Below are 27,766 nucleotides of genomic sequence, written 5' to 3'. Positions count from 1 at the left end.
TATACAGAACCCTTTGAACTTGGAACAAAATCCGTCATTTCAAAAGATTGGTGTATTATATGTAGTAAACTAAGCCAATACTGTTGACAATGAACTCTCGGTATAACATTGAAAGAATAGGTAAAAAATACGGAGGCATGAGTAAGAAAGAGGTTCACGACTGTCGAAAACAACTTGCGGTTTGTATCGCAACGCTATACGGCAGGTGGAATGATTAAACAAGACTGGGCACGAATTAAAAGGATTGTGCAAACGATACAGCGCAAATTTCTCTCCCGACCTTAAACGGAGAATTTATTAAAACAAATTATTCGGCTCGGCAAACATTCATTAATGTGCCAACTTAATAAAGCTTGGCTCGAGGTCGAAAGGTCGGCATTCGCTTAGACAGTTCACGCAACTAACACCTACTCGCGCCCAGGTAAAAAAGGTGGAATATTTACACCTATGTACATGTATTTATATGTATATATATTGGTGTGTAAATATATAGGCAATGACTATATTTGTATATGGGATTGTTTTTTATTTTTAAATTAACCGTAAATGCCGATTTATTGTTGTGGTTTAGAAAATAGTTGAAGCTATATTAAAAATTAAAAAAAAAAAACTTTTTTTTTAATTTTATCAAAATTGTTTTTTTTTGCTAGATAATTGATCGCACTGGCTGACCAGCAAGAACTCTGGACAAGGATGGGTTCAAATGAGATTAATCTTCCCATGGACCAGCGTGAAGATGTCTTCATGACGTCATCATTTAACCCCAGCGACAACATGACGTCATCAGGCATGGTGAAGGAAACCTCACTCTCGGATTCTTCACCACCGGTTAGTTTTGATATTTTTATAGGAATGAATGAATGAATGGCGATAAAAGTAAATTATTTTGCGCGGCGGTCATCGACAGCCGTTATAAACCGGGTCTTCTGTTTCGTATACACTTCGTGCCCGATTTCCAGGGAGATGCCCATTTTTATTCTACCTGGCTGAATAGAAAAATATAAGTAACTTTAGTATTATTTTATCGTTTTCTTTATGCGTGGCTGACTGTTTAGCTGTTATATATATATACACATTGTGAAGTATTTTTTATCCATCGGGCATGTCTACCTGTATTAAATGAATTCCATAAAGGGGTTAGATTTTATACTGGATTTAACAAACCGTTAGAGTGGAATAATTTACTAAGTTTATTGTTAGATAAAGGAAATAGTTTTGAAGCAAAGTTTGAATAATAGGTTTGTGGTATAAAATACTAAAAACGACCGCTATATAAGCAACTTTTGAAAATACACAAACGTATAGTAGGGTGGGGGAAGATGGGACACCTTTAGCAAACAATATCCAAATGTTCTGATCGTGTTTTGAACATTTAACAATGGACTTTGGGAGTTGTAAGGATAGAGTTTTATAATACTTTGAATGTTCTTTGTTTACTACTAAATGGGACGAGAAAAGAGATATAAAAGGTGTCCCATTTTCCCCACCCTACTGTATATATTAGGTAGGCACGCGCGCTTACACGCAGTATCACAGTTAATTTAAACGTTTATTTTTCGTTTTAGCTAACCAAAGGTAGTGATATTAACGAGAAGAAGCATTTAATTTCAATGAATTCGAATGATTCAAGCATTATTGGCGAAGACGATGGCAAGATTGTCGTGGTAGATGGGGACAAAAAGAATAATGGTAAGTTAAAAAATAACGTTTTTTTAAAAACATGTTTAAATAAAAAATGATAAATTTATTAGTAGTCGTGACGAATAGATCGCACATTTTAAAGTTTTAAAACAATTAATTGTGGTAATGATGTCTGTTTTCATTATCTTTTACCGTCCCATTTTGTAGTAAACAAGGAAAATTAAGGAAACTTATAACCGTATCCTGATGACTTTATTAAAAGCGAATTATTATTTGATATAAATACAACTAGGAAGTATGGGCTTTTTTTATGGTAGGGTGAGGCAAGACGGGACACTTTTAGCACAGAATATCCGAATACCCTGATCATGTTTTGGACAATTAACAACGATCTATGCGAGTCGTAGGGTTACGATTTTATAATTTTTTAATTATTTTTTGTTTACTACCAAATGGGACGAAAAAATAGAATAAAAAGTTTTCCCATAATTTTCCACCCTACTATACGCTAACGGTATCCGTATTAGCCCACAGTACTCTATTATGTGATATAGTAGGGTGGGGGAAGATGGGACACCTTTTCAATCTATTTTCTCCTCCAATTTGGTAGTAAACAAACATTGAACGATTTTTTATAACACTTTATCTTCACGGCTCCCATAGATCGTTGTTAATTGTTTAAAACACGATCAGGATATTTGGTTATTATGTGCTAAAGGTGTCCAATCTTCCCCCACCCTACTATATAGTATTCCTTCGCCTGCCCCCTTAGCAAACAAGAGCCACGAAACCAACGGCTTGCAAGGCTAACCCCAACTATTATCTTACAAAGTAGAACACGTACGTTATTTGGTGCTACAGAGACGTGACTTTACACTCGTTGGTATAGGTTTAATTTTTAACCATGATCTCCCTGATAACAATATTTTCCTAAGTTCATTGCCGTCCAATAAGAAAGCAGCACGTCAGCTTTTAGTCAAGGTCTCTTCTTTTATATCATAAGCAACCTCTTTGTTCGACGTCAAACGAAACTTACTGTATAGTTTGATCAGAGGAGACTTTACTTACTGTATAGTTTGATCAGAGGAGAAGAACCAAGCAAACATACCGCTGAACTTATCCTCATACGCGCTGTCTGTCTGAACGAACTGGCGCCAGTGTTTTCGTAAAACGCACATCTCAAAATTCAGTGTCATGTAGTATCCCATCCTGAACCTCTATTCATTATATAATAATAATAATAACTTTTATTTGTCTCTTTGTTTACAGTAGCGAAGAATGAAAAATATTTTAAACGAACAGACCGGATATAGCAACAAAACAACAGTTATTAAAACACGCTTACAGTTAAAAACGTATTTACATTTAATTGGAAAAAAATACCCATTTTTTATGTTATAAACTGCATTTTATTCACTTTAATTAAGTTTTAACAACTCCCTATTCTTCGTAGTTTATTTCCAGCCAAGTAATTGCCGCAACCAAATTGAATACTAATAACAGAAACGCTTTTACATGATACCTCCACTAAATATAGTGTGCCCTAAAACGATCTGCAAAAACCGAAAACCTAAAACAAGTTTTTACCTTACTAAATAAGATTGTTCAAACAACTTGACTTTTCTCATCTTACTTTATTATTTACCAGCCGGGAATTGCTGCGATAGAATGGAATACCTCTGTCAATGTTGTATGTGGAGGTACCATGATGTGGATGAGAGTTCGAAACGAAGTTCGTGTATGTGGATGTTCATGTGTCCTCCCCATGGAAAAGTGGCAAAGATCATTTCTTTAGGTATACAGTACATATGCATCTTAATTAGACGTACAGTAGGGTGGGGGAAGATGGGACACCTTTAACACATAATATCCAAATAGCCGGATCGTGTTTTAAAAACAATTAACAACGGTCTATGGAAGTCGTGAAGCTACGGTTTTATAATTCATTAAACGTTCCTTGTTTACTACCAAATGGAAAGAGAAAACTGAACGAAAAGGTGTCCCATCTTCCCCCACCCTACTATATGTTTTTTACGCAAAATTTATATAGTAGGGTGGGGGAGACGAGACACCTTTTGTTATCACATAATTGTTGGGGAAAATGGGATTCCATTTTTATTCTGTCTTCTCATCCCATTTGGTGGTAATCAAAGAATATTCAAATAATTATAAACCATATCCTCACGGCTTTTGTATAATGTTGTTAATTGTTTAAAACACCATTAGGATATTATGTGCTAAAGGTGTCCCGTATTCCCCACCCTACTATGATATACCTGTTTTATGTGTGTTCCAATCAAAAGCCAACTTGTTATTATTAACTTTTTGAACTTTTGCAGTTTTGATAACTTTTCTTACTGATTTGTGGGTTGAACAGCCACGCTCATATTTCACACCTTTATTCATGCTGTTTTAACCTCTAGCGTGCTTTAGGACTGTCGTTTTGCGGCTGGACTCTCTTATAGTTGTTTCAAATAATCTAATCTTTGTTTTTGTATTTGAAAAAAACGTCTGTTATGTGTTTACCACTAATTTTCTACTTTTGCAAATTTTCTAGTTTTTGTTGCCTTTCTCACATGGGCTGTGCCATGGTCGATCTCACCCGTGTCAGCGTCACCTGGCGGAAACTTATTCGGCATCATCATTTTATTCCTCGCTTGCACCATAGCTGGTATCCTCATCAATAAGATTCGAATTCCAGGAATTCCGCCACTGCCACCGTTGCTTGGTATGAACATATAGATAGCCTACTTTATATTGATTGCAGTTATTATTCTGGTTTGAAAAATGCCTACTAATTGTTGAACTATTGAGGCCAGAGTTGGTCTATTACGTCATATTGCTATTCCACTGTTGGAGATTGTTTGCAACAGATTCCGAATTACTATTTTTTCTGCTAGAGCTTTAGTAACTAGGTATTTGTTGCAAAGAATTTCCAAACATTGGTATAACAATATTAAATGTTGTTTTCGGCTACCGACTAAACTGGTCGATCGCGGTATAACTACTGGTACCGCGTTTTTTAGTCGGCAGTCTAAGATTTAGTCGTTTAGTCGACCGACCAAGTTTCTGTGCATTACTTATTACAGTAGTCAGTCGGTCAAAATCTACCGACTAAAAAAACAATCGAATTTAGGCGGCGACTAGTTTAGTCTTGAGCCGAAAATTTGGAATAATTAGTATTTGGAAAACTAATTAATTTGTTCATACGTTTTTTCATTGTAGGTATGTTGATTATGGGTTTCATATTACGTAATGTCCCCTACATCGACGTGGCAAAGGATATCGATCAAAAGTGGTCATCAGCGCTCAGAACAATTGCGCTCACTGTAATTCTAACTAGAGCAGGCTTGGGGCTTGATGGTCGGGTAAGTCATACGAACATACGATTATAAATGCCTTTCGATTGAGGCCTTAAATATGGCTTGAATATTTCAACAAGGTTTGGCAAATAGGCAAGTATAAGTTACACAACCAAATTCAATATTTCTTTCGCTCTCGCGTTGTGTGGAACCTAGCTACGTGGTGTAGGCGCTACGTTTATTCAAACATTAACGTTAAACATTTGGAGCCAGGATGAAGACAAACATATGAACAGGTTTCTTACTTCTCACAGTTCAAAGTTACGCAAACAGTTGTTGCTATTCTAAAAATTAACAAGAAAATTTGCTACAATATTTCGAAAGTTTAAATGATAGGAACGGTCATATAGTAGGGTGGGTTAAGATGGGACACCTTTAGCACATAATATTCAAATATCCTGATCGTGTTTTATACAATTAACAACGGTCTATGGGAGTCGTAAAAATACATAATTTTCTTTAATAATTTTCTAAATGCTCTTTGTTTACTACCAAATGGAAGGAGAAAATAGAATGAAAAGGTATCCCATCTTCTCCCACACTACTATATTAAATTTTCGTAACTTTTTTCTTTATCTTTAGGCACTTCTGAAACTGAAATGGGTCCTTCTTGCTTTCGCGTGTTTCACGTCTTTAGTTGAATGTGGAGTAGTTGCCGGATTCTCGATGATCTTACTTCAATTTCCATTGGACTGGGGATTCGTAATCGGGTAAACAGACTTGTTCAATCTAATTATAAACTATTTCCAACACAGCCTTTTTATCTCTTATACAGCATTTTTTCTATATATTCTTTGTGTAATTCTAATACGAGGTTTTTCTAACCTATCCCATAAACAACAGCGTATACTCACGACTCTAAAATATTGGTAATATTGGTATTTGTTAAAACAGTGGGAAGTACAGTATAGGGGTGGGAAAAGATGGGACACTTTTTGCACGTAATATTCAAATATCCTGGTAGTGTTTTAAACAAATAACAACGGTTTATAGGAGTCGTGAGAATACAGTTAAACAATCCTTTAAATGTACTTTGTTTACTTCCAAATGGGTTGGGAAAACAGAATAATAAGGTGTCCCATCTTCCCCACCCCACTGTATGCCGTATTATGTGCTAACAGTATTAGTCTCATTCTACACTACAATAAACACTTAACTCTATCCTAGATTCGTCCTGTGTGCTGTGTCTCCTGCTGTTGTCGTCCCCTCTCTTCTTTACCTCCAAGACAGGGGTTATGGGGTCGAAGGGGGAATACCCACGTTTTTGATCGCTGGGGCAGCACTCAATGACGTCATTGGTATCACGGGTTTCAACGTCGTTCTTGGCATGATCTTTTCCGACGGTAATTTCTTCTTTATCGAATTGCATGCCTTATTTAATTTTTCATTTACCATTTATTTACCATATGATTTAGCGTGATAGGCATTTTTGGCATAGAAATACCAATTTCCTGGCTTTAATTGCATATAGTACGGTGGGGGAAGATGGGACACCTTTGACACATAATATCCAAATATCCTGATCGTGTTTTAAACAATTAACGGTTTATGTGAGTCATGAGGATACGGTTTTATAATTCCTTGAATGTTGTGTTTGTTTACTACTAAATTGTCACGAGAAAATAAAATGAAAAGGTGTCTCATCTTCCTCCACCCTATACTATATAATTTTAGACAGGAGGTATCTCTGAAAGCCGTATAGGCATCTAGTTCTCGAGGGTTGTTTGTAATAACTTGATCTTTATTATCAGGCAATCTCGTGGAAAAGATAATTCACGGACCATTAGAGCTGGTTTTTGGTATCGGCGCCGGAGTTTTCCTCGGGGTGGTCCTTTGGTATTTTCCTTCTCCAGAAATGGTTTGTATATGGCTTAATAATTAGTTCCTATATTGGCAGTTAGATTCAATGTGAAATAGGTCTTCTGGAGTTTGTTATTGTAACTAAGGGCCAACGTTTTGTCTATTATACTGATGCGATCATATAAGGGTTTGCCGTAAAGTTTTTGGACAAAGACACTTAATGTCTTTTAATTGCCGCATTGCAGACGAATTTCGGTGTTTTGCTGGCACAAAACGTCAGAAGATCTATTAATTTCACACTTATAACACATCTGACCGCAGCCATGTATACGTATAGTAGGGTGTAGGGAAATGAAACATCTTTTTTTTTTATTTTTTCGTCCCATTTGGTAGTACAAAGAAAATTCAAGGAAATATAAAAACCATATCCTCACGACTACCATAGACCGCTGTTAATTGTTTGAACTTTAAAACACGATCCGAATATTTGAATATTATGTGCTAAAGATGTCCAGTCTCCCCCACCCTACTATATGTTGCCTTAATTTGCACAGAAAGGACGTTCGGGATACAGAACCGCGTTGCTTTTGGGTTTAGCAATCTTTTGCGGTTTCGGAAGCAAGATAGTTCATTATGCTGGGGCAGGAGCTCTCGCTACATTAGTCATGGCATTTGTAGCAGGAACTCGGTAAGTGTTTGCTTTTCTAACGTCACGGCAACCAATGTTACTTTACTGTAATCATGAGCTGTATCGTTTGCATAGTGTGTGTTGACGTAGCCGTTTCTCGAAGTTTCGGCGCTGCTGCGTTTTTTTTTCGAAAAATATGTTTGCTGTAAAATATTTGTCTTGAAATTTTATCATTAACCAGACAATACGAACGCCGGCAAAGCAAACCTTAGATTAGATAAGCTGAACATATACCAGCCAAACGTGGAAATAGGTTCGAATATTATGAAAAACGAACAACTGTTAGTTTTCCGCTACCGCCAATATTTTTTTATTTTTGCTGTACTGAACACCCGAGTTATAAGACCATCGTTGCCTCGCCATACAAAGGTAAATAAGATACATTCCGTATTCCGTCTATTTTTATCAAAACCCAGTTTATAATAAACTTAAGTTATACTGTTTGTATCGTAATTGGTATTGTGTTTCTCAATTAAGATGGGACAAAGAGAAGAAGGGTCCTGCAAAAACTTTCGCTCATTTGTGGGTAATATTTCAACCTCTCCTGTTCGGTCTGATCGGTGCTTCTGTCAGAATTGAGAGCTTGGAACCAGAAACCGTTGGTAAGATAGCAGTGTAAGGTGACACTGTGTGTGATATACTGAACTGGTTATGCTGTCCATATTCTTTATGCAAAAAATTCAATATATGCTATGTAAAAGACATAATGTTGCTTAGTGTCGTTAAAACATTATGATCACAACTTATAAGTGAGATATGAGTTGACCTAGTAAGTAAAATATGTATTTCCAGGTCTTGGTACGGGCCTTATTCTCATCGGCCTTGTCTTCCGAAGCGCAGTCGCCTTCTTATCAGTGTATTGGTCGGTTTTTAACATGAAAGAAAAAGTCTTCATGACCATTGCTTGGCTTCCAAAGGCGACCGTCCAGGTTTCACATTGATGGTTAATGTTTGCTTAAAACGCGAAGCGTCCAACGAGCAACCACTTATACACACATTAATTACATTTAGGCTGCCATTGGAGCTGTTGCCCTTGATATGGCCATCGAAAACAACGCTTCAGAAGAAGTCGTAGCCTACGGCACGAAGGTAAAACATTGGTTTTGTGTAAAGAGTAAATGCGTTGGTGTTGGCATGGCAAATATATTACACAACAAAACTATTTATGATGCAAAAGCGTTTATGTAAAAACTGTAATATGTTGCTATGCAATAAACCTGTCATATTTCCACAGGTTCTTACTTTAGCTGTTTTATCCATTCTACTCACTGCACCAACTGGTGCAGCCTTGATTGGCCTCACTGGTCCAAAGTTACTCAAGCTCTCGCCAGAGTTTTACGAAGAAGTGGAAGATGACGAAGAAAAGCAGGCATAGTGTTTTGGTTCACCTGCCATATAGTCAGCAAAGCGGTCATGTGTAGACGATGCTAAACCTCGAGAAACCAACATAACTCAAAAACAAAATCCGCACTTGTAAATATCACCAGTCAAACCGAGCAAGACAAGTAAATGCAACTTCTGTATTTTGCATTTTGTACATAACGTCCGATTTTTGATACCGTGTAATGTGCGTGCAAATAAATTTGGTTTGACCAATGTATGATACACTCTAAATTGAACAATGTTTCTAAAAAAGAAGTTGATCACATTTGTTTTCAAGCAATGGCCAAGAATTTGCGTCTGTGTTTATCATTTGGCATATCAGTTTGTAATACTACTGAAAAATGTTATAGGCTTTGCTCGATACACCTGGTTTAAAGTTTAGAAAAGCTGTCTCTCTCTCTGGCTCTCTTGTTATACTCGCTAGCGCCACCCAGAGACACATAAAAAGCGGGAATTTTAAGAAAATTATAATAACACAGCAATCGCTTAGAAAATGTTTTATTGTGGGCTTGTGGCGATCATTATTTATAGAAACGACAAGCGATAGTTTTTAAAATGGCAGACACAGAAGCACATGGTAATTCTAGTAGCGATTCCATTCGAGTTATTCTTCGCATTCGACCACCAGCAAACAACTCTGGCAGTCTAGTTTGCCTAAAAGTTTTACCAGATTCCGAAATCGTGTTAACGCACGGGAAATGCACTTCGAAAGATTTTAAATTTGATCATGTACTTGACCAAGACGCTTCTCAGGTGAGCTGGTTGTTAGTTATAACTTCGTGTAAAGAGATGCTGTCAGATGTATGATATAGTTAGTTAGTTTTTTTAACATATTTTGTAAGCTCTATATAGAAACACTATAGTTTTGATTTTACGCAAGATATGTTGTATATTTATATATATATATGTTATATAAATAAATGGCCAACATTTTACAAAGTTTTGTTTCAATAGGAATCAGTGTTCCATGCAGTTGGAAAGAGAATCGTGGAAGGCTGTGTTGAGGGTTATAATGGAACTATATTTGCTTAGTAAGTAAACTCATATTTTGGCATTTTGCTACACTGCTTGTTTGGTTTCTATTCATTTCGTCTGTAATTCTTTAGCTGGCAGCAAGTGAAAATGTTGGTTTCAAAATGTCCCTTATAGGCCTTTGTAGCGGTTGACTCTGCTTTGAGCACAGATATAAAAAAATATTATAGTTATCCAAATTTTACTTAACGCATGAAGAATATACCTTGTGTAAACACAAGCACAGTCAAGTTAGTCAACTGCTACACCTTAATGGCAACCCTTGTTTTATGTTTACAAACTAACAAGATACAGGCCTCGTTGTTTTGTATACATTAGTCTTTCTAAAATAGCAAGCCAAGAGCCAGACAGGATTGTAAACAACGGTCTGTATCAATATAGTTCCATGTTTGCTGCCGTCGACATAATAAAAAACACAAAAAATTCACACCCACAAAGTTGCATATGTGGTGACTGGATAGCAGGCACGAGATGCGTGAAACAGAACACCTGTGTTATATAACTGTTGTTGACCCTGTGCACAAGGATAAATAAGTTGCTTCAATACATTTAAAACTTTTGCGAATATTTTTGCAGTGGTCAAACAGGATCAGGCAAAACGTTTACCATGCTTGGACCAAGTGAAGATTTTGACTCGCATGGTGTTAACAAAATGAACGGAGTCATACCAAGATCCCTGGAATATTTATTTCAACTTATTAACCAGAAACAAGAAATGGTAAACCAATGAAACTTCATATTTTCTATGTGTTCTGTTTTAAAACTGAAAAAAAGAAACAATTTTGCATCATAAATAATTATTTTATTTATAGTGGTACTGGTATGCTATGCCTGTGGCCCCTTCCATTTGTTAGTCTTATTTTTTTATATTATATTTACAATTGTACTTCAAAATAGGACTTCTAACTAAATAATAAATTTGTTAAAACAAGCATTTCTATTTTATTTTCTTATTTCTTACGTATGAAATTTTAATAGATGTTATATAATAATTAAAATTTGACCTTTATTTTTAAAATGTTTAAAATTTTAATTTTGATCAATTTTTTTAAGTGTTTAAAATTTTAATTCTGACCTTATTTTTTAGGTGTTTAAAATTTTACATTCATACTTTTACAGCACGGAGAAAAAGTCGAGTTCCTATGCAAATGTTCTTTCTTTGAAATATACCAAGAACATATTTATGATTTGCTTGACACGGGTGCTGTGTCACCTTTACAACTCCGTGAATCTTTGAGCAGAGGAGTCTTTGTTGACCATATAATTGAAACAGTTGTTGCTTCTGTATCAGAAGCATTCATGGTAATTATACTTTATTACTTTCAATGTTAGTTAATCTACTTTCTGCGTAGTACTAAATTTAATGGATTCTATACGTTACGTACTTTCAGTGTTGTTTAGACTTCATATAATTGAAATTAAAGGATTCTAATATACAATATGGTTAAGGTTCACACAGTGTGTCAAACTATACAGTATGGCAAGCAAACCATGTAACCTGAGATTTAGGCCAGTTTCTTTACCCCAACACTAAGGGTGCTATCTACACAGCTTATACTCATACAATGCATTCACAAATGTTTAAGTAGCTTATGTGATGTGGGAATTGAGATACGTTGTGTCTTGTGTGGTCTGCGGTGCATGACTTTATTAGCTGTACTTTGGCCACATCATCAATCAAAATAACTTTTTTCACACCCTAGTTTGTTTCCTTTAGTGCTCATTTTAGGTAACAATCAATGAAAATTATTTTTAGAAAAATATAAAAGCCATCTTAGATTGTTAAGTATTAATACCAAAGCACTAAGTAAAACTTCCAGGTCCTCAAATCTGGTTGGAACAATCGTCATGTAGCTTCAACTTCCATGAACCGTGAAAGTTCACGAAGTCACGCAGTGTTTACATTGTCGATTGAAACCAAAGACAAAACAGGTAAAAATACTGTGTTGTAGTTGACTAGTTATATTTTGGTTCCTTCAGTAATAATTTTGCTGGCTGACATCGGATTTAGCTTTTTCAACATCCGATTCAGCTCATCTTTATCAGGGTAAAATGACGCTTGTTTATGATTGTTTTTATAATGCCATTCATACATTTATATTTTTTAATTTCAAAACATCGTTTACTTTAGTAAAACTCTTGCTGCAAAAGCCCCCCAAAAAAATTGCTTGCAATATTCCTGGTAGCAGAAGTAACAGAAAATACCTAATCAGTTGTTCTTTTTATTTAAATCTCTCTCAATTTTTTAACATTTAAATATTGTGCACTGTATAGTTGCATTCAGATGTAAATAAATCCTATTTTTACAAGGTGAAGTTACAAAAGTACGAAGAAGTTTACTTAATATGGTGGATCTTGCTGGTTCTGAACGGCAGAGAGATACTGGGACTACTGGGCAAAGGTTAAAAGAAGCAGGGAACATTAACAAGTCTCTTAGTGTGCTTGGAAACGTCATGATGTCACTTGTTGATATTGAGAACGGAAAACAACGTCATGTCCCATACAGAGATTCAAAACTCACATTCTTGTTAAAAGTAAGAAGAATGTTTTGGACTTTATATTTTGTACTTTCATTTTTTCGTTCTGTTCCGTGTAGGTTAGTTCCTTGTTTAGAATCTGGGATTTGGGGCAGATTTTGCCCATTACCTTTATTATTTTACTTTACATATTTCTTGTTGTATTTTTTAATTTATACGACACATTCATTATATCGTATACACATTGTCTAAACATTTACAATACACAGAATGGCCCAACCCCCCAGGTAGCTAATGTTTATAAAACTCGCCTAAGATATGAGTTAAGGCGTAACCCCCCAATTCCCCCCCTGGCTGCACCATTGCTTGTTGTTAACAGCAGAACATACAAGAGCATATTTTTCCTGATTATGCCAGCAAATATACAGTAATGTGATAACAATTTGTCTGGCGCTGTAGCAAAGTCATAACAGGTAATGGGTACAAGGCTCGTTGCCGCTACCATTGTGGGCGCATTTGTCCTTGGGCAAGACACTTAATGGCAATTGCTCCAACCCAGCGGTCACTAATGGGTTGTCTAAATTATCAGCCATACATAAAAAATAAATCCAAAAAGACAATCACCCACAAAGTAACAAACTCGTAAGCTGGCACTGAGGTGTTTGAACACCCATATCATAACGACTGTTGTTTTCCCGCCACGCGAGGATAAAGTAAGTTACATTCATTCATTCAATTAAAAAGTAATTCAAATTTTTTTTTCTAAGGATTCCGTTGGTGGAAATGCACGCACATGTCTTATCGCAAACATTCATCCAAATTCAAACTTCTACGGCGAAACGATCACCACTCTACAGTTTGCTCAGCGTGCAAAGATGATAAAGAACAAAGCACGTATAAATGAAGACATGCAGGGGGATATTGTGGCTCTGCAGGTGCATATGAACATATTAATGCTAAAATTTGCTAATTAAGTAAATTAAAAATAAAAAAGTGTTTGTAAATTAACTATAAGTATAGTATATTGATAAGAAGTCTATTTTTTTACACAGACCTGGCAATTAACTGTTATAAAGTGACAATGCCGCAAACTCTAAGTTTCTCAACCTATTTTTTAAATCTGGTATTTAAACACTATTTTTTTTAAATCAAAACAGAAATTACCTGCCAACTTGCCAAACATTTTACCTATAGCAACTAGGGATGCACATTACAGAATAATTAGGTATTCTAGGATATCCTAGAATACTTTATTTCGAATCTAGAATTTCGAATCTTTTTGTATTTATAGGAAAAAATAATTTTACCCACATAAGTCAGTTTATTGACTCTTTCATAGCAGCCTTGTTGGATCATGAGCTGTAAAATTATCAAAAATTGTACTATTGGGTAGTTTTTGCGTCATGAAACGTATAGCAGGCTATAAAAAGACGTTGTAAAACGTTTACTCTCGAAAGTCCCACAAAACACAAAAATATTTTTTTTTTAATTATTAAATTTAAAAAATTGTTAATATAGTGTATGAGATGACGTGTAATGATGTCATTAAACAGAATACCGAATCCCTTAATTAGATTCGAATCTCATAGATCCGAAATTCTGTAATGTGCATCCCTAATAGCAACCTAAATTTTAATCCTCTTATGAAAGAGGTTACTACTCTAAACTACTTTAATGTTTAGAGTGAAATAAAGAGGTTGAAGATAATGCTTTTAAGATCGGATCCCAAGGTCACCCCTACTTCACTACCAGGTTTATAGTTGTTATTTGCATGGGTATAACTGTATAATATTTTACTAATATCTGTTGTTACATCGTTTGCAGTTACACATATTGTTGTCAAATGTAGAAAACTTCATTGATTAATGTGGGAAATGAATTGTACTTTGTCTCTGCTATTATCAGTATAGACACCTGTTGCACAAGTCACAACAGAAAAAACAACAGTTTTATGTTAAACATATGATGTCACCCCTGTTTTAAAAGTAAAATTCCGCTTCTGACTAATTGTGTCCACCCAAAAGCTCTTACAATTTCATTTTTAGAAAAACTTCTGGAAAGAAAATACCAGGATTTATTCTTTGACGCGATGTTACTTTGGAAACAGGATATTGTTTCAATTGAAGCAATGAAGCTACAACTAGATGCAAAGGAAGCACTGGTTAAAAGAGGGAACAAAGCTTTACAGTCATCAAGGTATGTGTCACAAACACTTTAGTTGTAACGGATTGGTATCCTGCGAATTAATCACGCGTCTGCCTTGTTTTACTGTATAGCCTCTCGCCTTAATTCTTTTGTTTATCGGAGCAACTTAGCCCCAGATAATTTACGGAGGGAAACGTATATTGTATGCTTGATAACGAACGGTTGTGAAGTTTAACACTTCGTGAGCTAACCTTTGTATCTCGCATTTAAATAGTCGTCCCAGATTCAGAACTCAAAAGTATTGCAAGTGTTTGGAGTTTAGTAGTCATGATGCTATATAGCTTACAGTTTATTGTTATGTGTCGTACGTTTCTAGAAAGGTATTTGTGTTGATGTTAACGATTCTATCTGAATAAGGTTGTGTCTGTTAAGAATAAACTTCGTGTGTCATCTGATCAAGGTACTAGTGTGTTGTTTGTTAAGAGAACTTCCAAGTCAGAATCCCAAACTAAACCACGTCGTATCGTGACCTTCCGATAAACGTGACAGTATGGCTATGTTAATGAATGATTGAATGAATCGTTATAAATGTAATTTATTTACCCTCGTATGTTGGAGCAAGGACAGTCGTTATTACACCGATTTTCTGTTTCATACACTTTGTTCCCGCTTTTCAGTTTCCACAGATGTAACTTTGTGAGAGAATAAATCAATGTAACTTATTTACTCTCGCATGGTAGGGCAAGGACCGTCCCTATGTTATAATACGGATGTTCTGTCTTATATACCTTATGCTCGCTTACCAGTTACCACGTATGTAACTTAATAACTTTATGGGTGAATATCTGTTCTTTTTTGTCTTTATGTACATGGCTGACGATTTGTAGTGATCAAATTGTAAAACACAGGCTCGTTAACCATTGTGCCACCTAGCCACAACGCCAGACATTTCTTTGGCATTTTTATGTAAAAAGAAATTACAAAGACAAACCGATTGTCTATCTGTATCGCTTAAAAATTATCTTAAAGCCAATACATCTACAGAATGATCATAAAGTTTCGTGATTTAACCATAACTCGCATGAAAGGAGCGTCTACTTTATTGAAGGATGAATTGGTGCAGATGCTTAACAAAGAACTTGAAGCACTGCGTGAACAGGTGATACTTGTGTTATTATTTTTTTGTTTTCAAAAACTGCAGTTCGTTCTTTATGATAGGTTGTTGTTTTTTTCTGCAAGCAACCCCTCTATTTTTACCTTAAAACAAAATCAACCTATTTTTAAAATATGCTTAAATATTTTAAAGACACTTGGTTTACTTAAAATTGAGGTAAAATTATTTTATTTTCATTTTAAAAAAAAAATGATTTATTATTAAAAAAAAATTTTATTAAACATTATTCTAAAGTTTAAAATGCAATATTTGTATAATATCTCATCCCAAACATATTAAAACAATCCCATATTACCCAGGTTTTCAACCCAAGTGAGGATTCACTTCAATCATCCAAAGTGAAAGAAATGGAACTAACTATTCAACAAATGCAAGCACAGGAAGATTACAGGACCTATTTTAAGGTATTAAGGGTCATCTATTCTATGAAAAGTGAAAACTATATGTTTTGCCACTAACTTTTTGCACTGCATTACCACTACATCTGGACATAGAAGAGAAACAGTAGGAATAGTTTATTTGTATATTTTTGACACTGTTTACATTTTTCCAGTAGTGATTGGTTGTCGCAATTGGCACCAAGCCACATACAATGGGTTGGGGTAAGATGGGATATGTTTTTTTGTTTTTTTCTTGACCCATTTTGTCGTAAACAAAGAACATTCAAAGAATTTTTTTTAAACATGATTTGGACATTATAATATTATGTTCGAAAGGCGTTCTGTCTTTCCCCACTCTACTATTTATGTTCGAAAAGGCGTTCTGTCTTTCCCCACTACTATATAAAAATGTATTACATGTTTTCTTCCCCTTTGTGATATACTTCTGGTGTGAACAAAGTATGTTTTTTTTACTTTAGCTATTCGTATATAGTAAGATGGGGGAAGATGGGACACCTTTTCATTCTGTTTTCTCGTCCTATTTGGTAGCCTAGTTAATAAAGAACATTCAAGAATTATAAAACCATGGACCATTGTTAATTTTTGAAACACGGTCAGAATATTTGGTTATTATGTGCCCAACGGTCCCGTCTTCCCATACCCTTCTATATAATAGTATTATACCCATTTCATACTTCCAAAACAACACATTATATAAAGACAGACAAAATCCATAATTCAATGTCTAATCATGACACTTATTTAGATATCTGAGGACAAAAGAGAAAAATTATTGAAAGAATTTGATCTAGCCATGAAAGAGAGGTCATCAGAAATACAAGGTATTCAAACATAATAACATATTATCATTGTCACAATTATCATTGTTGTAACTTAACACAGTTTTTTCTTCTGTCATTACCATGTTTTACACAGGGGTGATAAAACTGATATCATATTTTTTACCAACCTAGTTTAGCACTGTTACACCTATAATGGGTTCTACTTTGTTACTAGGTCTCTATAAAAAGAAGCAGTGCTAAATTATGCTGCATTCGGCATTCACCACATTAATCAATTGACATCATATTTTTTACCAACTAGTTTAGCACATTTACACCTACAATGGGTTTTACTCTGCTGTTAGGCATCTATACTTAAAAGCAGTGATAAAGTATGCCGCATTTACCGCATTAATCAATTAAGTTTCCTAGGATTAATTCATACCTTTCCAATTTCCAACTATACTTTAACAATGTCACCTGAGATTTTCAAAAAACTCTTTTTAAATTTTTTTTTTCGAAAAGTTAAAAATTAAAAAAAATAATTTAAATCCTAACCTGTAACTCCTATACAATAGAACTCCCATAATATATCTTTCAGATTCTTCAGGCAACTTAAGATCTGCAGCTGAGTTCAGTAAAGAAGTCACAAGGTTAAATAACGAAATAAGAAAATTGAATGAAACTAACAACAATGGAAAACATGCCTTGCAGTAAGTTACCTACAAGTTACCCCTATGATAAATGTATTTTCAAAGAGTAAAGTAATTTGAAATTTATCTGTTCTTTTTTATCTGATAACTGTCTGTTTTTTTTCACCGTTGTGAACATTGGCATAAGTTTCTTATTATCTCATTGGGCTTTTAAAATATGCCCATATGTTTGTAAGTTGCGTACCTTCCCACTAAAAAAGATATTTTAGGCTTGTCTTGAGAAGCATTTGTAGTTATTTATAGATTGTAGTTATTGTATTGTAGCCATTGTAGGTAAATGCAAGTCATCTGAGCAAAAAGCATTAAATATCCTTCAAATGCTTCAAAAACTCAGCGAAAGTAGGGCATATACATATAATTAGTTTCACCATGCACCCCCTATTATATTTGGAATTGTCTGTGCCGATAATTTAAGCAATTTTGTGTAATTTGTGCTATGTTTTGAACAACTGACAGAACAGATAAATTTTCCTTTTCTATTTATCTTAAAATAATTAAGAAAAAACTAAAAGATTAAAATCCTTCCTATCCCACCTAAATTATTCCCTACCCCTTTAAGTTAATTTGCACATATCAGGAGTGGAAAATTTCTAAAAATAAATAAGTAAAACAAAAAAATAGCCTAATCTTTCAAATATTTTTTAAATTTTTTTTTTATTAAAAAAAAATAATTCAAAATTTTTTTTTTTTGAAGGAAAAAGATTGAAGAGTTAGAAGCTGAGCTTGCGGGATCGAGAAAAGCAAGGGAGGATCTTGAGAAGATGTTGATGGCTGTTCAAGAGGGATCAAGGATTAAAATTAAACGTCTTAACTCTGTCCATGACTCTACTATTAGGACCATCACAACTCCACTTAAAAATCGGGACCAGGTATTTTGCATGGAAAATGAATGTAACCTTTTTATTCTAGGTCCTAGCATAGCGGGGCAGAGATTGACAAAAAAATGCACATAGTAGTTCAGTTGTGCTCAGTGTTTCGCCAGAAAAATTTAGGGAGGGGTTTCAATCCAAAATTTTTCCTTCTTTTTTAATTATTATTTTTTGGTTAAAAAAAGGGGGTTGCGACTCCCGTAATCCCCCTGGCTGCGCCACTGGTTTTGATTCTAACTTTAAATGAATGATTTAATGTGAGTGATAATGAATATAAGTTATTTATCCTTGCATGCCAGGGCAACAACAGTCCTTATAACACAGGTGTTTTGTTTCATACACCTCGTGCCAGCTTACGAGTTACCATGTATGTTACTTAGCGGGTAAATCTTGCATGGTTTTATGATGAAAATTCTTCACAGAATCGTAAACGCTCAAGTTCCAGTGATAGGCCACCTAGTGCTCGTAAAATGTTGAAATCAAATGACGGCGATGCTGTGTTCAACTTGTTTAATGGAAGCTTTTCAAAAAGTAAGATATAAAAAAAAATTAACAGCTTGAAGAACTAATGATAAGTTTGCTATTTTGAACCAATGGAAAAATAAAGAAATATTTGCGTTGGTTTAATTTGTTTTACACCGACAGCCCATGAAATTTATCTCAAAACAGGGCATCTCAACCTACTAGGCAGTTCGCTACATGCCTGTTTTTGGCGAAGTAGTATCATGCTTAAGAATATTAAACGTGCATTTTGACTACATCTACCACAGAAGAGACAAATTTCCTGGACGAGACGCTCGACGACCGAGACGAGTTCGGTTCAACTGCGCTAAAAGTTGAGCTTGAATGGGAGAGGGAGGATAAAATAAAGGTGGAAAAGCAAGTCCAGGAGCTTGAGAGGGAGTGTGGAAGGCTGAGAGAACAGCTAACCGTGATTGAGAAGAAATTTTCCTATTCAGAAGAGGTATTATGATTGGTTTTAAGTGTTTGCAAAGATATGGGAGGTTATGATATTTTTTTTATAATAATTTTACATTTGTTGTAGAATTTAAAAAATTTTAAGTTAAGTTGTTAAAAAAAATAAGTTAAAACACTTTTTTGTTTCACATTTTTCTCATGGCAGATGGGTAAACTTAATACAGTGTATTGTGTTTTTACCAGATTACCTAATTTTTATAACTAGCTTTTGGTAAATATTACATATAGTAAGGTGGGGGAAGATGGGACATCTTTTTATTCTATTATCTCATTCCATTCAGCAGTGAACAAAGATCATTCAAAGAATTATAAAACCGTATCCTCACGACTCCCATAGACCGTTGTTAATTGTTCAAAACACGATCCGGATATTTGGGTATTATGTGCTAAACGTGTCCCGTCTTCCCTCACCCTACTATATTACATTTTTATTTTCAGACAGTGACAACTTTGAAATCTGACCTCACAATAAGAGACGAGAATCTTAAAACTAAAGTTAACGAACTTTCCAAGGAGTTTGATCAACTTTCCCAAGATAATAAATGTAAAATTTTATTTTTGTGTCAAATTAAATTAATACGTTCAGTAACTATAATCTATTTTTCTGTAACCAATTTTGTATAATTTTGCATTTTAAGTGAGGATACATTTAAAAACACCAGCTTTAAAGATAAATTGAACAGTCTCTTTTAAATTCTATAATTAAAAATATAATTAAAAAAGGGACAAAACACATTTAAAACAAAAAAAAGTATTATTCCATTATTTTTGTAAAACTACATTCCAGCGTTTAAGAATGCCAGAAACTGTTTTAAATGATCCAAACATAGAAACATTTAATAAAAATATTTTATATTTTATTTAACTCCAATTAAATTTCTGCATTGTTTCAGTGAAAGAAGAAGAAATATTTGATCTTCGTATTATGTTGAACTCTGCAGATAAACAACTTCGTGAGTATAAACAAAACCTTTCTGAAACAAAAGGTTTATCTAAAGAGGTAAATGATTTTCCACTTACTTTGGGGTATTAGCCAACCCTGGCCTATGGCGTGCCATGCCACGCGACCTCACCCACATATAATAGAATACTATTTGGTTCAGTTGTAAGATCTGTTCATTTCTGTTAATACACAATAAAATTGGCTAAAATTTCAAATAAAAAACTAGCACAAAATTTTTAAAAAAATTAGCAATTAATTGTAAGATGTGTTAGTTTTGTTAATGGTTAAAATATGCCAATATGACGGCCCGTCACTTGTGTGTGCGCCAAATCGTACACGAGTGCCTTTTTCCTACCAAACTGCCGTATAAATACCGCGTCCCGTGTTTATTTGCCCTCTTAGTTTACTGCTCGCAATACAACATTACGCAACCACTACACTATTTTATTTTTTTTTTTGTATTGCTAATTTTTTACCAATTTCGATTGCTAATTTTTGTTGCTAATTTAATGCTATTTTTCAATGTTATTATTTTGCCAATTTTTTGTGCGACTTTTCAAAATCCACTCCTATCCTGCATAGTTTTGATTATTTTGAACTTATCTTTTCTCATACTTAATGATAAAATTTATAGGAATTCACAAAACTAGTGACCACCAACAGCCAGCTAATGATAGAAATGGAAGAAAAAATCACTGAAGCTGAAAGTTTGCAGCATAATGTAGAGAAGCTGAATGAACAACTGACTACAACGACTGAGGAGCTCGACTATGCAAATGAGAGGCTCCGTGAAGCTTCTGCACTTGTTAGGTTGAAGCAGGAACTTTGCGACAAGTCAGATCTTCAGATAAAAGTAGGTTTTATGATATAGTAGGATGGGGGAAGATGGGACACCATTTTATTCTATTTTCTCATCCCATTTGATAGTAAACAAAGAAAATTCGAAGATTTATAAAATTGTATCTCAACAACTCCCACAGACGGTTGTTAATTGTTTAAAACACGATCAGGATATTTGAGTATTATGTGCTAAAGGTGTTCCGTCTTTCCCCACTCTACTACAATACCTTTATTTGTCTCTTCGATTACAGTAGCGAAGATTTAAAAAAACATAAACGAAAAGACAGTCATTGTAATACGGTGCTCTGTTTCATACACCTCATGCCAGCTTACAAGTTACCACGTATGTTACTTTGTGGGTGATTATTGTTGGGGATGTTTTATATATGGCTAATAACTTGGACAACCCATTAGTGACCACTGGGTTGCAGCAATTGCTGTTAAGTGTCTTGCTAAAGAACACATACGCCAACACAATGGTAGCAGCGACGAGCCTTGAACCCATTACCCCTGGGTTACAGGCAAACGCGCTAACCACTTTGCCATGGCGCCGAAAATAATAAATGCATAATAAAATGTAGATCACACACCAGTAACATTTGCAACATATAACTTTTCAAATCTGTTGCAGACCCTCAAAGAACAGATGCAACAGCTTAATGCTTTGCATGAGGGAAACAACCAAGAGAAAGAAGAAACATTTAAACAACTACAAGAGGAAAACTTTAGTCTTCACTCTAAACTTGCATCTGCTGTTGAACAGAATGCAGAGTGTCAAAAATCGATAACCGAATTCAAAAGTGATCTGGAACTGCTCGAAAAGGCGGCCCGTTATGATAAGGTAACTTATACATAGCCAGTGGCGCAGGCGGGGGGTTTCGGGGGTCGTGAGCCACCCCCCCCCACTTTTAAACCCCCCCAAAAAATTTTTTTAATTAAAACAAAAAAAATTGATTAAACCCCCCTTATTTTTTTCTGGCTGTGCCACTGAACATAGCACTGTGGGGGCAGTTGGGACACCTTTAGCACATATTGTTCGAATATTCTGATCTTTTTTTAACAAATAATAATGTTGTATGGGAGTCGTGAGGATCAGTTTTAAAATTCTTTCAATGTTCTTTGTTTTCACCAAGTGGGACGAGAAAATAGATTGAAAACGTGTCCCATCTTACCCCAACCTACTATATAGGTGCCTAAAATATGGATTTTTGGTCAGTTTACTTTTACAAGTAGTTTTACAGGGCAGTTATTTTTCTCTTGAAATAACATCAGAATATAAAATACAATATGAACGTTACAACTCATACCTTTATTTATGACTAGGATAACATCACCTCATTGCTGAAAGAAGTATCAAAACTTAAAGGCAACCTTGAACAAGAAACCACCACATGTGTTGGCCTACAAGACGAACTAACGAGTTGTAGAAATCAATTGAACGATTTTACTAATGTAAGGAATGTTTTTTAATTATATTTTTTTCAGTTAATATTTAAACTGTTTATGTGTTTAACTGTTTATAATAACTACAACTTTTTACATGTTTTACTCAACATTTTTATGCCTTTTTTTCGTTTTTACAAAAATGTAGAAATTCTAATTGATTTTCTATGTAGGAATTCCTAAATTTTTTTGACTTTAATTTTTAGGTTTTTATGCATACTAGATACAGATGGTGAAAATGGCATATTTTAGTTTTAATTTTTTTTTATCTAATCGCTTTTATAGATAGTATAAAGTTTACTTTTCTCAAATTATTTTACTTTTATTCGTAGGAAATGAATCAAAATTGTGAAAAGAATGAATTACTTGAAACAAATCTGAAACAAGTGTCAGCAGAACTGGAAAGCTCAACTTTGAAACATCAGTTTGAGGTTTATTTTGTTTAAAAGCTGAAAATCATTTACACTTTTTGTAATAAAGCAGGGTGGGGAAGATGGGACACCTTTTCAGAAAAACAACTCTTTAATGTATTTAAATTAAAATATAGTGGTTTGGGATACAGATACTCTTTATAGGGATGGGCCGAATCCGAATATTCGGCGTTGTTCGACACATTTTTAGGTATTCGATCGAATCCGAATACTTTCTATTTCGCTCAAATTATTAATTGCGTTAAAACAGTTCCTGGACGCCTAGATACAGTGTGTTGTACACCCCACTACTATGCGGTTTCACATTACCTTTTATATTGTAACCTAATCCAGTTCGTTCGTTAGGATTTAACTCTTTATATGTACTTTTTAATTAACACAAATATGTCAAGGTGTAACTTTGTCGCGGCACCGGTCGCATGAAAGAGTAAATTGTTTTTTTTGTGTGTTGGGGTAATGGGCCAAATCTGGCATTAATTTTAGGTGCTTGACATGACCTCACCCATAAAGAATAAAAAAAGATAGTTATGTTGAATTTCATGGTTTGCTTATCATCTTCTTAGTTGGAGAACCTCCAGGATGATCTTGGGAGCCTCACGGACATAAACACCGCTCTTGAAGAGGACCTCCGGAAGAAAGATGAAGAACTTACCTCAAACGTGATGTTGCATGAAGAGGAGCAAGGGAAGATAAGGAGGGAGGTGGAGGAGCTCCAGGAGCAAGTGAGAGATCTGAAGAAGAAACTGGAGGTTGCGATCCAGGATCAGGAGAATGTGAGTTAAATTTTTTTTTTAATTTTTGAAATTTGCACTTAAAAATTTTGTGGGAAATTGATTTATATAAAAAAAGATTTAAAATTCTTGTAAAAATAGCTACTATTTTTGTAGTATCAACCACTTTAGAAAATACACAGTTAAAACAGTGCTGTTCCTGTTTTGGCCAGAGATATATGATAAATAAGCAGCAGGCATGAGGTTAATGAAGCAGAACACCTGCATTTTAACAAATGTTGTTGCCCTGCCACACAAAAATAAATAACTGCATTCACATTTTCTCTTTTTTCAACCTATTCTAAATCGGGGTAATAACTCAATTTTTCTACTTTTTTACACCAGCGTGGGTTGGATGAAGCATTGAGACTTCGTCTTGAAGGAGAACTTGATGAAAGAAACAAACAGTTCAATGAAATGAGCGAAAACCAAGATGAAATAATGAAGTTGTATAACTCAACTAGAGAAAGGTGTTCTGCATTTGAGGTAAAATCTATTCTAAATGGGTAAGGTCTTATGGAGGTACAGATCAAGTTTATGCCAAATCTTAAAAAGTGACAGAGCACAAAATTTCATGCAATTTCTGTCCTCAAAATATCAACTATTTTAAAAATTCATGGCATAAAACACCAAAATCCGAGTTTTGAACTACATAGTGATCCTTAATTATCTATTGATTAAACAGGATCAAATTAGATCCGAAAAAGAACGACTCCAAGCTACAGAACACAGAGCTCTTTTACTTGAGACAGAATTATCAACCGTGCGTAATGTGAACTCTGCCTTTAATGAGGATATTTCAAGGTGGGAATGGTTACAATCATATTTTCTGAACATGAATGAATGAATGTAACTTACTTTATCCCGGAAAACGACAGTCGGTATCACACGCGTTTAACACCTTGTGCCAGCTTACGAGTTACCGTGTATGTTACTTTCAGGGTAATTATTTTTGGGGGGATTTTTTATTTTTATTTATGTATGGCTAACAATTTGGACAACCCATTAGTGACCTCTGGGTTGGGGCAATTGCTGTCAAGTGTCTTGCCCAAGGATACATACGCACACAATGGTACCAGCGTCAAGCCTTGCCAATTGCCATTCATTTATTCAATGTTTTGACTATATACATTTTGTAGCAGAAAACACTAATTAGTGGATGATGTGTTGTCCAGGGTCACTGGATAACAGTTTAAAAAGTCAAAATAAAGTGGTGTAAAATTATTATTTTTTATCAAGTTTATCGTGTTTTTCAACAATAAATTTTTTTTTAAATTGTTAAAACTTTGTTCAAATATCAATACTATACAATATTCCGTATTTTCCAATAACGAGCTTAAGAATTAACAACGTTTGGGTGTAGTGTGGATATAAAAAACTTTAACCATCTTACCCAATGCAGATTACACCAGGAAAATCAGACCTTAAACGAAGAGGTTGGAACATTAAAAGATTCTGAGATTTCTCTAACAGAGGTCAGTTATAATTACTACTATTTAATATTTTGGCAAAAATGGAAATTATTGTATTATATAGTTGGCTGGGGGAAGATGGGACACCTCATTCTATTTTCTTAACCCATTTAGTAGTAAACAAAGAACATTTAAAGAAATGTAAAACCGTATTCTCACGACTCAAATAGACTGTTAATACAAGTTTAAAACACGATCAGAATACTGGGATATTATGTGCTAATGGTGTCCCATCTTACCCCACAGTACACATGAGTGAGATCCCATGAACTTGTGATGTTGTGACACGCAGGGGAAGCTGGCTTAGCATGTTACCCAAATAGAATTCATGCTCACTGTAGAAAGAGCATTCGTCGCGTAAATAACGTTTTCATAATTGGTCTTCACTGTCCAGTAATTAACACAATCAAAACAATTAAATTGCTGATTTATGTAATTATTTAAATAACCTTTAATGTTAGTAGTAGTGGACAAATTTCGGGTCTCTATGCGTATTTAAGCCCTCTTGAAAAATAGAACCTTATAAAAACAACGACTGATTCGTAACTATTATAATATGTACTGAGGGTGTCAATTTCCATAAGTCCTCTTGTGTTAAAACAACTTGTTCTGTTTAATTATTTTTATAACTTTGAACGTCAATCTAGCAGTGTAGAAGCTAGTCGTTAGTGGGCATATTATGAACGTTATATGTTCGGATATGCTCGTTTAGTTTCCACACTGTATAATTAGTTATGTAACTAGTTTTGTTGGGGTTGTAAGTCAGTTTAATGTCCACCCTCGTTTCATGCTGCGGGGAGAGGCAGTTTTAGGTACCTGATAGCGTTACACAACACATCAAAAACACAATCACGTACAAAGTTACATACGTGGTAACTTGTCGGCACGAGGTGTTTAAAACAGAGCACCCGTGTTATAACGACTGTCGTTTTCCGACTACACGAAGATAAAGCAACACGAAGATAAAGCAAGTTACATTACATTCATTTAATTAATTATTTACATTGTGTTCATTGTAGAAGCTTGAGCGTCTTACAGCAGAAAACGCAAAGTTACACACCGAAGCTGCGGTGCTAGCAGGCCACTCGAACCACCAGCAAAAAATCCATTATTTGACCCGACTCAAGGACGATCTTTTAACGGTGACTAATGTAAGTGACGTGGTATGGCGCAACAATCAACGCGCCACGCCCCCTTTTTCCAACCATACAGCATGCATGAAATGAAATCAATATTTCGTATGGGTTATTCACGCATTTACTAAGCCAATATGGACTATTATTGTAACATCTCCTTAAAATAGGAAAAGAACAACTTACAAGAACAGTGTGCGAAACTCAACGAGGAACTCAGGAAATACAAACACAATAGCCTTTTACAAGTCAGGAGATCTCATTCCCCAAGCCAGAAGCTGTGTACTCCATAACATTACTCCTATTGCTGTTAATTTCCCGGTAGGACGAAATCGAGACGGGCTGCATCCGATCGCTTATCACTGCTGCTGCTGCTATTGTATCGTGTTTTGGAAAAGTTTATAACGCGTTGTGCTTGAAAATTGTTAGTCCGTTTTAAGACTTCTTTGTAGTTGGATCTGGCAGTACAGTTTAAGAGGACGTAGTAAGGAGAGGTTTTGAATCGCATAGTTTCCCTGTTACGTGTGTGTTAGTTCACTTAGTCACTCGCCTCAGAAGTCAAACACTAGGAATTGTTCAAGTAAGCATATACGTCCTAACGTTTTCTGGTAAAAATATCTGGATAAATTTGTTTTGTTCAGTCATATATTTATTGAGTTGAGGTCATAATAGGGAAAACCATCTTACGCCAAGAGTTGGGGGTTTCTCCTGACGTAGGAATAGCTGTTGACTGGAAGTGAAAGTGGAGCTTATACACTTGACATTTTCTCGGACTGCTCTCGAATTTTAAAAGCCCGCTTGTTCATAAAAACATTTTTTACAAATATTAAAACAATTTTGTTATTGGTAAGCATTTATGGTTAAATGATTGTAGTGATAATTCAAATGCTTTCGGATTGTAATCTGGTCAAAGGTATGTCATTTTACCTTTTTCTCTGATTACAATCTAGTAAAAATCTCGTTCGAGTTTTAAAAGTTTTCCATGACGTCATTTCCTGTTTCTGCGTGCAGACAGAACGTTTCAAACACGCCCACTTGTAATAACCCATCGCCGCGTCTGTGAGGCCTAGATTTGCTCATCTAAATAATTAATTTGCTGTAGATACAAGTGTACAACTGATAAAATGAAGTTCACAACAAATTAGATGCCCTTTAAAATAGTCTGTTGCTTTGGTCAGTTTAATTCAAACTCTGTACGTGTCTTAATAATTAATATTTCCGTTTGTACTCAAACAGTCACGCAAAACGTGACTTTTAAGCTATTTCAGTAATGTGTAAGAGCATTTATAAAAAAGTACCATGTATAACAA

The 27,766-nt window shown here is 34.9% G+C and overlaps 2 protein-coding genes across 3 annotated transcripts; both read left to right on the top strand.

Moving 5' to 3' along the window:
• The first annotated feature begins 200 nt into the window (after nucleotides 1-200).
• Nucleotides 201-9,089, top strand: LOC149738650 (sodium/hydrogen exchanger 9B2-like). Of its 2 annotated transcripts, none has more exons than XR_016384611.1 (14): nucleotides 201-421; nucleotides 651-828; nucleotides 1,566-1,689; nucleotides 3,290-3,436; nucleotides 4,199-4,369; nucleotides 4,867-5,009; nucleotides 5,586-5,713; nucleotides 6,171-6,346; nucleotides 6,755-6,861; nucleotides 7,358-7,491; nucleotides 7,969-8,093; nucleotides 8,284-8,434; nucleotides 8,503-8,580; nucleotides 8,726-9,089. XR_016384611.1 is itself a non-coding variant. In XM_089874725.1 (14 exons), the coding sequence occupies exons 2-14, from the start codon at nucleotides 694-696 to the stop codon at nucleotides 8,864-8,866; spliced, it is 1,746 nt and encodes a 581-aa protein (XP_089730851.1). In that variant the 5' UTR covers nucleotides 206-421; nucleotides 651-693; the 3' UTR covers nucleotides 8,867-9,089. The 2 variants fall into 2 exon arrangements, 1 of the variants encoding a protein (XP_089730851.1); XM_089874725.1 differs by having other exon boundaries at nucleotides 206-421; nucleotides 8,284-8,420.
• Nucleotides 9,090-9,327: 238 nt separating this feature from the next.
• Nucleotides 9,328-26,897, top strand: LOC149738649 (kinesin-like protein KIF15-B). Its single transcript, XM_089874722.1, has 28 exons — nucleotides 9,328-9,627; nucleotides 9,829-9,905; nucleotides 10,483-10,624; nucleotides 11,026-11,208; nucleotides 11,727-11,838; nucleotides 12,217-12,440; nucleotides 13,151-13,318; nucleotides 14,066-14,135; nucleotides 14,429-14,579; nucleotides 15,573-15,687; nucleotides 16,002-16,106; nucleotides 16,849-16,924; nucleotides 17,466-17,577; nucleotides 18,272-18,446; nucleotides 18,869-18,977; nucleotides 19,217-19,410; nucleotides 19,863-19,968; nucleotides 20,318-20,424; nucleotides 21,002-21,220; nucleotides 21,839-22,048; nucleotides 22,531-22,659; nucleotides 22,983-23,081; nucleotides 23,645-23,854; nucleotides 24,197-24,337; nucleotides 24,537-24,655; nucleotides 25,254-25,326; nucleotides 26,343-26,474; nucleotides 26,627-26,897. Exons 1-28 carry the CDS (start codon nucleotides 9,430-9,432, stop codon nucleotides 26,747-26,749), a joined length of 3,879 nt encoding a protein of 1,292 aa, XP_089730848.1. The 5' UTR covers nucleotides 9,328-9,429; the 3' UTR covers nucleotides 26,750-26,897.
• The last annotated feature ends 869 nt before the right edge of the window (nucleotides 26,898-27,766 follow it).

Source organism: Ciona robusta, chromosome 3, assembly GCF_009617815.1.
Source record: "Ciona robusta chromosome 3, ASM961781v2".
In the NCBI taxonomy this organism is placed as follows: Eukaryota; Metazoa; Chordata; class Ascidiacea; order Phlebobranchia; family Cionidae; genus Ciona; species Ciona robusta.
This window is presented reverse-complemented; position numbering and strand designations above follow the sequence as displayed.

Coding starts and splice junctions, on each gene's coding strand:
- LOC149738650 (XM_089874725.1), top strand. CDS start 694: ATGGGTTCAAATGAGATTAATCTTCCCATGGACCAGCGTGAAGATGTC. Junction 3,437..4,198: donor GGCAAAGATCATTTCTTTAG/GTATACAGTACA, acceptor CAAATTTTCTAG/TTTTTGTTGCCTTTCTCACA. Junction 6,862..7,357: donor ATTTTCCTTCTCCAGAAATG/GTTTGTATATGG, acceptor TAATTTGCACAG/AAAGGACGTTCGGGATACAG.
- LOC149738649 (XM_089874722.1), top strand. CDS start 9,430: ATGGCAGACACAGAAGCACATGGTAATTCTAGTAGCGATTCCATTCGA. Junction 13,319..14,065: donor GGGATATTGTGGCTCTGCAG/GTGCATATGAAC, acceptor TTTAATGTTTAG/AGTGAAATAAAGAGGTTGAA. Junction 18,978..19,216: donor TAATGGAAGCTTTTCAAAAA/GTAAGATATAAA, acceptor CATCTACCACAG/AAGAGACAAATTTCCTGGAC.